This window comes from Geotrypetes seraphini, chromosome 3, assembly GCF_902459505.1.
Source record: "Geotrypetes seraphini chromosome 3, aGeoSer1.1, whole genome shotgun sequence".
NCBI lineage: Eukaryota > Metazoa > Chordata > Amphibia > Gymnophiona > Dermophiidae > Geotrypetes > Geotrypetes seraphini.
In genome coordinates, this window is record NC_047086.1 from 406334288 (window position 1) to 406347912 (window position 13625).

Sequence of the window (13625 nt, forward strand, 5' to 3'; positions counted from 1 at the left end):
TCACCTAAACAGAATCTCACCAAACACTCTGTTTCTTTTCACTCTCCCAATATGCCCTCTGAAATCCTAATCGAACAGCATTTGTAATTTCAGGACCTTTCTTCTAATATGTCCCCTCTGAATCTCTAAACAAACTGTATATTGTAATTTTCGCTGTTTTTTTGAAATTTGCGACATTTCTTTAGAGGTCGGCTCCGAAATTCTTAGCAAACAGTATATTTTGTAATTTCGATTTCTTAAAGTCTCTGTACTCCTACATATTGTAAATCGCTGAATGTCCAGCTCTCTTGAATGTAAACCACCTAGAAGTCGCAAGATTGTGGTGGTATAGGAGAATAAAGTTATTATTATTATTATTACCATTTCCATCTCTCCCTTTCCCCCTTTCACACCCTCTACCATCTCTCTCTGACCCTGTTTCACCTCTTTTGCCATCTTTCCCTTTCTGTCCCCCCTCTGTCCTTTCCGAAGACCATCGCTCTCCTGCCCCCTCCACACTCCCTGAAGTCTATCTCTCCCTATCCCCTACCATCTCTCCTGGTCCCCCTAGCAGCCCCTCTGTCCTTCTCATCCATCTGTCTCTGTCTCTCTCTCCTCACCTCCTGCCTCTGTGGAGCTCTCGCAGCTCCTCGTCTTCCTCCAGCCAGGCTTCAGCCATCTGCCGCTGCTGCCTTCAGTGGCTGACATCCGCCTCGGGGGATTCTCGTGCATGCGCACTCCTACCTGCGGTGTCTTACAGCACACGGGAAACAGGAGCACGTAGGTGGAAGTGCGCGAGCACATAGGTGGGAGTGTGCTTGTATGCTTAGGACTTTATTATATTAGATTAAGAGAACCAGATATTTACCTGAGAGAGGCCAATATCGCATTCCTTCAAGAGACCCACTTGAATAACACAGAACATCTTAAACTGAAGCAAGAATGAGTTGGGTGAGTTAGGTTTCTCTTTGTTCTCTAACACAAAAAATTTCCTTTCCACATCCATAAACAAATTCCAGACCCAGAGGGCAGATAGATACAGTATTTATAGCTGGAGAATTGTAGGGTTATAACCTGCTCCTTGGGAACATCTATGCTCCCAACCGATCCTATTTAACATTTTCATAAGAGACCTGGCTCAGGGGCTTCAAGGTAAAATAACATTATTCGTCGATGACACCAAACTATGCAACATAGTAGGCAAAATCACATTGCCCGACAGTATGACGCAGGACCTACTCTTACTGGAACATTGGTCCTCGAGTTGGCAACTAAGCTTCAATGCCAAAAAGTGTAAGGTCATGCACCTTGGCTGCAGAAATCCATGCAGAACTTACACCCTAAATGGTGAGACCTTAGCTAGGACTGTAGCAGAACGAGACTTAGTGATCATTAGTGAAGACATGAAAACTGCCAATCAAGTGGAGAAAGCTTCATCCAAGACTAGGCAAATGATGGGTTGCATCTGTAGAAGTTTCGTCAGCCGGAAGCCCAAAGTCATAATGCTGTTGTACAGATCCATGGTGAGACCTCATCTGGAATATTGTGTACAATTCTGGAGGCTACATTACCAAAAAGATGTGCTGAGAGTTGAATCGGTTCAGCGAATGGCCACCAGGATTGGTCTCAGGACTCAAGGATCTCCCGTATGAGGAAAGGCTGAGAAACTCCCCATTCATACCCCCCCAATCAAAGAAGTAAAACGGAAAAAAACTACACGATGCCCTCCTAGCCACTCAAGCTGCAAAACTAGATAACCAGATCTCTAACCTATAGATAACCACCCCAGACTACAAGATATTCAGAAAATAATTAAAAACCATACTCTTCAAGAAATTCCTGAAACAATCCTGACATGATCCACTCTTTACAACTCTTGAAATGACAAATGATCTACTCTTTACAACTCTAGAAAGGACAAATGATCTTCCATCGTACAACCTGAAAAACGACAAATGATCTTCCTTAGTTTCCCTTTCTTCCTAAATTTCTACCTACTCCTCTCCACTTTTTACCATTCAAATACTGACAAATGTTCTACTCTTTACAACTCTTGAAATGACAAATAATCTACTCTTTACAACTCTAATAATGACAAATGTTCTTCCATTGTAACCCCTCTTTCATAAATCTTTTGTAATCCGCCTTGAACCGCAAGGTAATGGCGGAATAGAAATCTAATGTAATGTAATCTCTAATGTAATGTAATGTAAATTGCAGCTATACTCACTCAAGGAATGCAGAGAGAGGGGAGACATGATTGAGACGTTCAAATATATCACGGGCCGTATCGAGATGGAAGATTATATCTTTTTTCTTAAAGGACCCACGGCCACAAGAGGGCATCTGCTGAAAATCAGGGGCAGGAAATTTCATGGCAACACCAGGAAGTATTTCTTCACCGAAAGGGTGGTTAATCATTGGAATGATCTTCCACTGCAGGTAATTGAGGCCAGCAGCGTGCCAGATTTTAAGAGAAAATGGGATAGGCATGTGGGATCTCTTGGGGGAAGAGGTTAGGGGGTGGATCATTAGAGTGGGCAGACTTGATGGGCCGTGGCCCTTTTCTGCCGTCATTTTCTATGTTTCTAACCTCTACAGCCGTAAAGTCTTTGTGCTGTTGCTAACCAAACTGACTGTGTTTGCTGGATACCAAATCATACTGGGTGGAGAGTTCAACATAACATCTAAAACAAGGTCAAAAGAAACAGCCAATAAGGGAGTTAGTTTTTTAATTAAAGAGATAGTACTGGTTGATGCATGGAGGGCCCTATACTCCGTAGATTTGGATTTTACCTTTTATTTTCACCCTCATAAGGTATATACGACTACTTGCTCATCTCTGAGTCATTATTTTACAAGCTGGACAGAGCTTCCATTTTGGAATCAGCACTTTCGGACCATGACTTAAACATAAGAAACATAAGAATTGCCGCTGCTGGGTCAGACCAGTGGTCCATCGTGCCCAGCAGTCCGCTCCCGTGGCGGCCCCTAGGTCAAAGACCAGCGCCCTAACTGAGACTAGCCCTACCTGCGTACGTTCTGGTTCAGCAGGAACTTGTTTAACTTTGTCTTGAATCCCTGGAGGGTGTTTTCCCCTATAACAGCCTCCAGAAGAGCGTTACAGTTTTCCACCACTCTGGATGAAGAAGAACTTCCTTATGTTCGTACGGAATCTATCCCCTTTCAACTTTAGAGAGTGCCCACTCGTTCTCCCTACCTTGGAGAGGGTGAACAATCTGTCTTTATCTACTAAGTCTATCCCCTTCAGTACCTTGAATGTTTCGATCATGTCCCCTCTCAATCCCCTCTGTTCGAGGGAGAAAACTTGGTCAGCTTAACATTACAATTCATCTCCACAGACTGAAAAAAGATATGGTGCATGTTAATACATCTCACAATGATTCAAAATTTTATGTTTTCTTAAAAGACAAATGGATAGACCATATGTATATTAATGACACAGGAGATGTGGGCCCAGTGGTGCTGTGGGATGTAGCAAAGACAGTAATGCACAGTCACATTTTAGCATACACAGCCTTCCAAAAGAAAATAAGGAGTGCTACTCTTTTTAACCAAACAGCTGAAGGACTTGAGGTTGCTACATATTTCCCAAATAACACCTGCTTTACAGATGGAGTTCAAAGAAAAATAAACACCTTAAAAAGCAGAGCGGGTCATTCACTCCAATTTCTGTTTATGGGGTAATAAAACGATGCCTGCTGGCTTGACTCACACATCTACATAAAACATCGTCTGGTTACAAATATAAAAGGAAAGGATGGTAACAGATATACCCACTTTGAAATCAAGCAGCAATTTGTGGACTTTTACCAAACCCTATATACCAAAGGTAAAGAAAATCTAGAGGAAAGAGAAATTTTTCTAAAATATAAAAATACCAACTGTAAACTAAGAGCAATTAGAGATACTTAACAGCCCAATCACAACAGAAAAGATACTAAAGGCCATTAAGAAGCTAAACCTGGGCTAATTACAGAATAACATTGCAGGTCTGATGCAACAACTGTTCAGAGGGGTTTTGGATGAAGAAATAACTGACCAAACACAACAGGGTGCGCACAGTAATTTTACCAAAACCAGGAAGAGCTGTTGATCAACTTGAGAACATAAGAATTGCCATACTGGTTCTGACCGAAGGTCCATGAAGCCCAGCATCCTATTTCCAACAGTGTCCCAAGTACCTAGCTAGATTTCAGGTAGTAAAACTTGAATCCTATAGATCAGCAGTGTCGAACCTGCAGCCCCGTGAAGTATTTTGTGCGGTCCCGGTCGAGGGCGATGCAGTGTTTTCTTCTGCTGCCCATGGTTGTTTACCGTCTTGCCCGCTCCCTCCTATGTCTTGCTGCAGCGTTTGTGCGACCCCAGAAAATTTTTTTCAGCCAATTGGCACAAGGAAACCAAAAGGTTGGACACCTCTGCTATTGGGTGGGGGTTGAGGCCCACAGCTGGCTCTTGTGGTCTGTTGGGTGGGTGATTGAAGGGGCCCACAGCTGGCTCTTGTGGTCTGTTGGGTGGGGGATTGAGGGGGCCCATAGCAGACTCCTGTAGTCTATTAGGTTTGGGGGGGATGAGTGGTTGAGGGGCTGCACAGCTGGCTCCTGTGGTCTGTTGGGTGGGTGTTGGGCCCCACAACTTGCTCCTGTGGTCTGTTGGGTGGGGGCTGAGGGGCTCTACAGCTGGCTCTAGTCTGTTGGGTGGGGGCCCACAGCTGGCTCCTATGGTCTATTGGGTATGGGGGGTGAGTGGTTGAAGGGCCCCACAGTTGGCTCCTGTGGTCTATTGGGTAGGGGGGGGTGAATGGTTGAGGGGCTCCACAGCTGGCTCCTGTGGTCTGTTTGGGGGTTGAAGGGCCCCACAGCTGGCTTCTGTAGTCTATTGGATGTGGTGGGGGGGGGGGTGAGTGGTTGAGGGGCCCCACAGCTGGTGCTTGTGGTCTGTTAGGTGGGGGTTGAGGAGGCCCACAGCTTGATCTTGAGGTCTGATGGGTGGGGGGTTGAGGCCCACAGCTGGCTCCTGTAGTCTATTGGATGTGGGAGGTGAGTGGTTGAGGGGCCCCACAGCTGACTCCTGTGGTCTGTTGGGTGGGGGCACACAGCTGGCTCTTGGGGTCTGTTGGGTGTGGGGTGAGTGGTTGAGGGGCCCCACATTTGGCTCCTGTGGTCTATTGGGTGTAGGGGTGAATGGTTGAGGGGCTCCACAGCTGGTTCCTGTGGTCTGTTGGGTGGGGGTTAAGGAGGCTCACAGCTGGCTTCTGTAGTCTTGGGTGGAGGGGGGTGAGTGGTTGAGGGGCCCCACAGCTGGCTCCTGTGGTTTGTTGGGTGGGGGTTGGGGAGGCTCAAAGCTGGCTTCTGTAATCTTGGGTGGAGGGGGGGGTGAGGGGTTGAGGAGGGCCACAGCTGGCTCTTGTGATCTGTTGGGTGGGGGTTGAGGAGGCCCACAGCTGGCTCTTGTAGTCTATTGGGGGGGGTGAGTGGTTGAGGGGCCCCACAGCTGGCTCCTGTAGTCTGTTGGTGGGGGTTTATGGGCCCCACAGCTGGCTCCTGTAGTCTTATTGGATGTGGGGGGGGGGGGTGAGTAGTTGGGCCCCACAGCTGGCGCTTGTCTGTTGGGTGGGGGTTGAGGAGGCCCAGCTGGCTCTTGTGGTCTGGGGTGGGGGGTTGAGGAGGCCCACAGCAGGCTCCTGTAGTCTATTGGGTTTGGGGGGGGGATGAGTGGTTGAGGGGCTGCACAGCTGGCTCCTGTGGTCTGTTGGGTGGGTGTTGGGCCCCACAACTTGCTCCTGTGGTCTGTTGGGTGGGGGCTGAGGGGGCTCCACAACTTGCTCCTGTGATCTGTTGGGTGGGGGCTGAGGGGGCTCCACAGCTGGCTCTTGTCTGTTGGGTGGGGGTTGTGGGGGCCCACAGCTGGCTCCTGTGGTCTATTGGGTATGGGGGGTGAGTGGTTGAAGGGCCCCACAGTTGGCTCCTGTGGTCTGTTGGGTGGGTGTTGAAGGGCTCCACAGTTGGCTCCTGTGGTCTATTGGGTGTGGGGGGGGGGGTGAATGGTTGAGGGGCTCCACAGCTGGCTCCTGTGGTCTGTTTAGGGGTTGAGGGGCCCCACAGCTGGCTTCTGTAGTCTATTTTATGTGGGGGGGGGTGAGTGGTTGAGGGGCCCCACAGCTGGCTCCTGTAGTCTTATTGGATGTGGGGGGGGTGAGTGGTTGAGGGGCCCCACAGCTGACGCTTGTCTGTTGGGTGGGGGTTGAGGAGGCCCACAGCTGGCTCTTGTGGTCTGGGGTGGGGGGTTGAGGAGGCCCACAGCTGGCTCCTGTTGTCTATTAGGATGAGTGGTTGAGGGGCCCCACAGCTGGCTCCTGTGGGGTGGGGTTTGAGGGGCCCCACAGCTGGCTCTTGTGGTCTGTTGGGTGGGTGTTGAGGGGTCCCACTGCTGGCTCTTGTGGTCTGTTGGGTGGGGGTTAAGGGGCCCCACAGCAGGCTCCTGTGGTCTGTGGGGTGGGTGTTCATGGGCCCCACAGCTGGCTCCTGTGGTCTGTTGGGGGCTGAGTGGTTGAAGGGCCCTACAGCTGGCTCCTGTAGTCTTTTGGGTGTGGGGGGTGAGTGGTTGAATGACCCCACATCTGGATCCTGTAGTCTGTTGGGTGGGGGTTAATGGGCCCCTCAGCTGGCTCCTGTGGTCTCCTGAGTGTGTGTTGAGGGGCCGCACGGCTGGCTCTTGTCTGTTGGTGAGTGGTTAAAGGACATCACAGCTGGCTTCTGTTGTCTGGGGTGGGTGTTCATGGGCCCCACAGCTGGCTCATGTGGTCTGTTGGGGGGGGGGGATGAGTGGTTGAAGGGCCCAACAGCTGGCTCCTGTGGTCTATTGGGTTTGTGTTGAGGTGCTGCACAGCTGGATCCTGTGGTCTGTTGGGGGGGTGAGTGGTTAAAGGGCCCTACAGCTGGCTCCTATAGTCTTTTGGGTGTGGGGTGAGTGGTTGAAGGACCCCACAGCTGGATCCTGTGGTCTGTTGGGTGGGGGTTGAGGGGCTGCACGGCTGGCTCTTGTGGTCTGTTGGGGGGTGAGTGATTGAAGGGCCCTACAGCTGGCTCCTATAGTCTTTTGGGTGTGGGGGTGAGTGGTTGAAGGACACCACAGCTGGCTGCTGTGGTCTATTGGGTGTGTTGAGGGGCCGCACAGCTGGCTCCTGTTGTGGGGTGGGTGTTCATGGGCCCCACAGCTGGCTCTTGTGGTCTGTTGGGGGGGGGGGGGTGAGTGGTTGAAGGACCCCACAGCTGGCTTCTGTGGTCTATTGGGTGTGTGTTGAAGGGCCGCACAGCTGGCTCCTGTGGTCTGGGGTGGGTGTTGATGGGCCCCACAGCTAGCTCCTGTGGTCTGTTGGGGGGGGGGGGGTTGAGTGGTTGAGGGGACCCAAAGCTGGCTCCTGTGATTTATTGGGTGTGTTGAGGGGCCCCACAGCTGGCTCCTGTGGGGTGGGTATTCAGGGTCCCAACAGCTGGCTCCTGTGGGGTGGGTGTTCAGGGTCCCAACAGCTGGCTCCTGTGGGGTGGGTGTTCAGGGTCCCGACAGCTGGCTCCTGTGGAGTGGGTGTTCAGAGTCCTGACAGCTGGCTACTGTGGGATGGTGGTTGAGGGTCCCCACAACTGGCTCCTGTGGGGTGGGTGTTCAGGGTCCCGACAGCTGGCTCCTGTGGGGTGGGTGTTCAGAGTCCTGACAGCTGGCTACTGTGGGGTGGTGGTTGAGGGTCCCCACAGCTGGCTCTTGTCAGTTATGGGGTGAGTGGTTGAGGGGCCTCACAGCTGGCTCCTGTAGTCTGTTGGGTGGGTGTTGGGTCCCATAGCTGGCTTCTGTGGGGTGGAGACTGAGGGGCCCCACAGCTGGCTCCTGTAGTCTGTTGGGTGGGTGTTGAGGGGCCGCACAGCTGGCTCGTGTGGTCTGTTGTGGGTGGGGGTTGAGGGGCCACACAACTGGCTCTTGTCTGTTGGGGGGGTGAGTGGTTGAAGGACCCCACAGCTGGCTCCTGTGGTCTGTGGGGTGGGTGTTGATGGGCTCCACAGCTGTCTCCTGTGGTCTATTGAGGTGGGGGTTGAGGGACTCCACAGCTGGCTCCTGTAGTCTGTTGGGTGGGTGTTGAGGGTCCCACAGCTGGCTTATGTGGTCTGTCGGGTGGGGGTTGAGGGGCCCCACAGCTGACTCCTGTGCTTTGAAGGGTGTGGGGGGTGAGTGGTTGAAGGACCCCACAGCTGGCTCCTCTGGTCTATTGGGGGGGTGAGTGGTTGAAGGACCCCACAGCTGGCTCTTTTGGTCTGGGGGAAGGGGGTTGAGGGACTCCACAGCTGGTCCTGTAGTCTATTCGGTGGGGGGGGGGGGTGAGTGGTTGAAGGACCCCACAGCTGGCTCTTGTGGTCTGTTGGGTGGGTATTGAAGGACCACACAACTGTCTCCTGTGGTCTGTTGGGTGGGGGTTGAAAGACTCCACAGCTGGCTCCTGTGGTCTATTGAGGTGGGGGTTAAGGGACTCCACAGCTGGCTCCTGTAGTCTGTTGGGTTGATGTTGAGGGGCCCCACAGCTGGCTCCTCTGGTCTTTTGGGTGGGGGTTGAGAGGCTCCACGGCTGTCTCCTGTGGTTTGTTGGGGGGGGGGGTGATTGGTTGAAGGACCCCACAGCTGGCTCTTGTAGTCTGGGGGGTGGGGGTGAGGGACTCCACAGCTGGTCCTGTAGTCTATTCGGTGTGGGGGGGGTGAGTGGTTGAAGGACCCCACAGCTGGCTCTTGTGGTCTGTTGGGTGGGTACTGAAGGACCACACAACTGTCTCCTGTGGTCTGTTGGGTGGGGGTTGAAAGACTCCACAGCTGGCTCCTGTGGTCTGGGATGGGTGTTGATGGACACCACGGCTGGCTCCTGTGGTCTGGGATGGGTGTTGATGGACACCACGGCTGGCTCCTGTGGTCTATTGAGGTGGGGGTTAAGGGACTCCACAGCTGGCTCCTGTAGTCTGTTGGGTGGGTGTTGAGGGTCCCACAGATGGCTTATGTGGTTTATCGGGTGGGGGTTGAGGGACCCCACAACTGACTCCTGGGGGAGGGGGTTAAGGGGCCCCAAGGCTGGCTCTTGTGGTCTATTGGGGTGGGGGTTGAGGGACTCCATAGATGGCTCCTGTAGTCTGTTGGGTTGATGTTGAGGGGCCCCACAGCTGGCTCCTCTTGTCTTTTGGGTGGGGGTTGAGAGGCTCCACGGCTGTCTCCTGTGGTTTGTTGGGGGGGGGGGGTGATTGGTTGAAGGACCCCACAGCTGGCTCTTGTAGTCTGGGGGGTGGGGGTGAGGGACTCCACAGCTGGTCCTGTAGTCTATTCGGTGTGGGGGGGTGAGTGGTTGAAGGACCCCACAGCTGGCTCTTGTGGTCTGTTGGGTGGGTACTGAAGGACCACACAACTGTCTCCTGTGGTCTGTTGGGTGGGGGTTGAAAGACTCCACAGCTAGCTCCTGTGGTCTGGGATGGTTGTTGATGGACACCACGGCTGGCTCCTGTGGTCTGGGATGGGTGTTGATGGACACCACGGCTGGCTCCTGTGGTCTATTGAGGTGGGGGTTAAGGGGACTCCTCAGCTGGCTCCTGTAGTCTGTTGGGTGGGTGTTGAGGGTCCCACAGCTGGCTTATGTGGTTTATCGTGTGGGGGTTGAGGGACCCCACAACTGACTCCTGGGGGAGGGGGTTAAGGGGCCCCAAGGCTGGCTCTTGTGGTCTATTGGGGTGGGGGTTGAGGGACTCCACAGATGGCTCCTGTAGTCTGTTGGGTTGATGTTGAGGGGCCCCACAGCTGGCTCCTCTGGTATTTTGGGTGGGGGTTGAGAGGCTCCACGGCTGTCTCCTGTGGTTTGTTGGGGGGGTGATTGGTTGAAGGACCCCACAGCTGGCTCTTGTAGTCTGGGGGGTGGGGGTGAGGGACTCCACAGCTGGTCCTGTAGTCAATTCGGTGTGGGGGGGTGAGTGGTTGAAGGACCCCACAGCTGGCTCTTGTGGTCTGGGGGAGGGGGTTAAGGGGCTTATAGCTGGCTCGTGTAGTCTGTTGGGGTGGGTGGGGGTTGAGGGTCCGCACAACTGGCCCTTGTGGTCTGTTGGGGGGTGAGTGGTTGAAGGACCCCACAGCTGGCTCCTGTGGTCTATTGGGGTAGGGGGTTGAGGGACTCCACAGCTGGCTTCTGTGGTCTGTGGGGTGGGTGTTGATGGGCACCACGGTTGTCTCCTGTGGTCTGTTGGGTGGGGGTTGAAAGGACTCCACAGCTGGCTCCTGTGGTCTAGGATGGGTGTTGATGAACACCACGGCTGGCTCCTGTAGTCTGTTGGGTGGCTGTTGAGGGGTCCCACAGCTGGCTTTTGTGGTCTGTCGAGTGGGGATTGAGGGGGCCCCACAGCTGACTCCTGTGGGTTGTAGGGTGTGGGGGTGAGTGGTTGAAGGACCCCACAGCTGGCTCTTGTGGTCTGGGGGGTGGGGGTTGAGGGACTTCACAGCTGGTCCTGTAGTCTATTCGGTGTGGGGGGGGGGTGAGTGGTTGATGGACCCCACAGCTGGCTCTTGTGGTATGGGGGAGGGGGTTAAGGGGCTTTTAGCTGGCTCCTGTAGTCTGTTGGGTGGGTGTTGAGGGGTCCCACAGCTGGCTTTTGTGGCCTATTGAGGTGGGGGTTGAGGGACTCTACATTTGGCTTTTGTGGTCTGTCGGGTGGGGGTTGAGGGACTCCACAGCTGACTTCTGTTGTCTGTCGAGTGGGGATTGAGGGGGCCCCACAGCTGACTCCTGTGGGTTGTAGGGTGTGGGGGGTGAGTGGTTGAAGGACCCCACAGCTGGCTCCTGTGGTCTATTGGGGTGGGGGTTGAGGGACTCCACAGCTGGCTTCTGTGGTCTGTGGGGTGGGTGTTGATGGGCACCACAGCTGGCTCCTGTGGTCTATTGGGCGGGGGTTGAGAGGCCCCACGGCTGGCTCCTGTGGTCTGGGGGGAGGGGGGCGATGTTTTAGCAGCCCCGAGCCGGTTGCTGTCGCCTGTTGTCTGAGGGACACCCCTGAGCGCAGCCCCACTCCCACGGGCTCCCAGAGCCGAAGCTGCCGCGGTGCTGCTGAGGGCGGAGGAAGCCCTTCCAGGAGGCGAGAGTCGGCGGTCGCTAAGGAGTTCGGGCGGGATGGCGCTGCTTGGCGACGGGGGCGGGGCGCTGACGTCACGATCCCGGCCGGCCCGAGAGCGAGATCGCGAGCCGCGGGATCCCAAATGGCGGCGATCGGAGGCGAGTTCAAACAAAACGAAGGCTGCCTCGCGCTCGCTGCCGGCTGTTCATGAAGCGCCTGCGAGTGGCGCGTGCGGCGACAGTCGAGGAGGCGCGAGCGCGGGCCCTGGCCGCGTTGGAAGAAGACGAGGAGGAGGGTAAGCGCCCGCGCCGCCGCTCGCTCCTGTCACTCGGGGCTCCGCCTCAGCGCCGCTCTCCCCCTGCCCCCGAGAGCTGCGCGGCGCCCGCCCGCCGTCGCTCTGGCACCGCCAGTCCAAAGAAGTTGGCCTCGGTCGACTGGCGCTGGCTTTAATGAAGGACCGTGACATGTCGCGATTCTCCCCTTGACGTAGGGAGTGACTAGGAATAGCAAGGGCCAGAGCTAACAATCCAGTCACAAATGTGCAGCAATTCATCAAATACAATGAAAGGCAACCCTCCCCCCCAAGAAAACTAAAGAAAAACATATGCAGTTCTTTCCCACTAAAAAGATGGGCTGTTAAAAAAAAATTCTAACACTGCCATTAAAAAGCCAACTATGATTCCCATGAAATTGCTCCGATTATGAGGAGCAACATCAGCAGCAACCAGATAAGCTATGAGTCATTTAAAAAAAAAGTCCTAGAATACTTAGGCCTTCACTTCCCCCTCCCCCCAAAAAAAAAATCAAATGGGAGGCTATTGAGGGGGCCAGGTAGCACCACTTGCCTTCTGTAGTCCAGGTAAGGTTGCCAGAGTGAATGGCATAATGCAGAGCTAGCCACGAATCAGCTTTAGATGAAGCTCCAGTTCCCTAGGACCAAAGTAGAAACAAAGAGAGCAGAATCAAGAATGGAAATGTCATGACTGCAATGACAGCTTTCTTTTCATTATCACTGAAGATTTCTCCTCCAGTTTCCTAACTTGTTTGCATGCCCCAGAATGGTGCCACTTAGATGTTATATACTGGGACAGATCTGAACTATGTGACGATTCAAACCAGCTCAATATGACTGGTCAACAAACAGGGCAAAAATGTTGAATCTATACATGTTGCTTAGGGAATTACAGAGGGAATGATGATGCTTTACAAGTGGGTTAGAGTTAAAAAGTAGGCTTTTGGCATGAATTTGAATACTGCTAGAGATGGAGCCTGACATACTGAGTCGGACAGCTTGTTCCAGGCATACGATGCAGCAAAGTAGAAGGGATGGAGTCAGAACTTGACCTGGATCGGTTGCATGGTATTATTTGAGGTTCTACAATTTTGTTACTCTTTGAGATTCTCGAATGTTGCTACTCCTTGGGTTTTGGCCAGGTACTAGTGACCTGGATTGGCCACCGTGAGGACGGGCTACTGGGCTTGATGGACCATTGGTCTGACCCAGTATGGCTATTCTTATGTTCTTAACGGTTGATAGTATCAAAAAGGTAGTAGTACTGTCATTCTTGAAACTTTATGCTTCAAATGACAATCATCTGATTAGGGCAACAAGAGGTTTTGTTCTATGGCTCACTCTAAATTCTGTCTGAAATGCTTACAACTCCCCCAAATATCCAGCAGTTCAATTGATTTGATAAAATGTAAAATTCAAAAGTGGCCTAAAATAGTTCTTTGTGGGGTCTAATCCTGTGTGTGTGTATTTTTTAAGAAAAGCAACCCATAGACACCAGCACTTTTGCTATATGAATTAATATTGGAGTTAGGAAACATCGGCCTTTTCAGTTTTTCACAGTTAGTAATTGATTTGGAAGGGATAGAATAGGAGGGACAAAACATGTAACCCTGTAAGAAATACATGGGAGAATTTTGGCAAGTAGTATGTAGAGAAATGAACTCATTCTCTGGGGAGCCCAATACTGTTTGTTATGCATATTGCCCCGCAAACTCAGTAAGGGGAAAAAGAGACTTGTCAGGTGAGGTCTAATGGCAGCACGTGGGGCTATATAGCCAATTGTTGAAAACATGTGGCTGCCCCTGCAATGCATATTTGGAAAGAACATTTAGCATTTATAAATCAAATAGAAAATTTAACTGATTTTGGACATCAAAGATTTAGTAAGGATGGTGAAGAATGAACATTGATGAAGAATTAGTAGGAGGAAAGGTACTGGGAGTTAAGAGGAAGATGATTTGTTGAGTGTGGTATAGGAGCTTGAGAATTGATTTAAAAGGTGCTCTCTTGAATGCAATGTTTTACTTTCTTTGAAAAACAAAATATAATCATTAAAAATATCATGGGATGCTGTTTGAACTGAACCTGTCTAGGATATCACACTTTTTGTGTTATCAGTATGTACCCAGTGAAATTCCTTTTTCTTTTCTTTTCCCCTTCATGAAAAGCAAACCCTAGTCTGTGAGTTCATCAGTTTTAAAGTAATAAATGGATAC

At 52.3% G+C, this 13625-nt stretch overlaps 1 protein-coding gene across 6 annotated transcripts in view; it reads left to right on the forward strand.

Moving 5' to 3' along the window:
* Positions 1–11232: 11232 nt before the first annotated feature.
* LIN9 (lin-9 DREAM MuvB core complex component) overlaps positions 11233–13625 on the forward strand; it is a 234035-nt gene continuing 231642 nt past the window's right edge. For 3 of the 6 annotated variants that reach the window (XM_033939856.1, XM_033939857.1, XM_033939858.1), the window contains exon 1: positions 11233–11412. In XM_033939856.1, coding sequence (XP_033795747.1) covers positions 11325–11412 — 88 coding nt within the window. In that variant the 5' untranslated portion in view covers positions 11233–11324. The remainder of the gene's footprint in view (positions 11413–13625) is intronic. The other 3 variants (XM_033939861.1, XM_033939859.1, XM_033939860.1) reach the window with 3 other exon arrangements.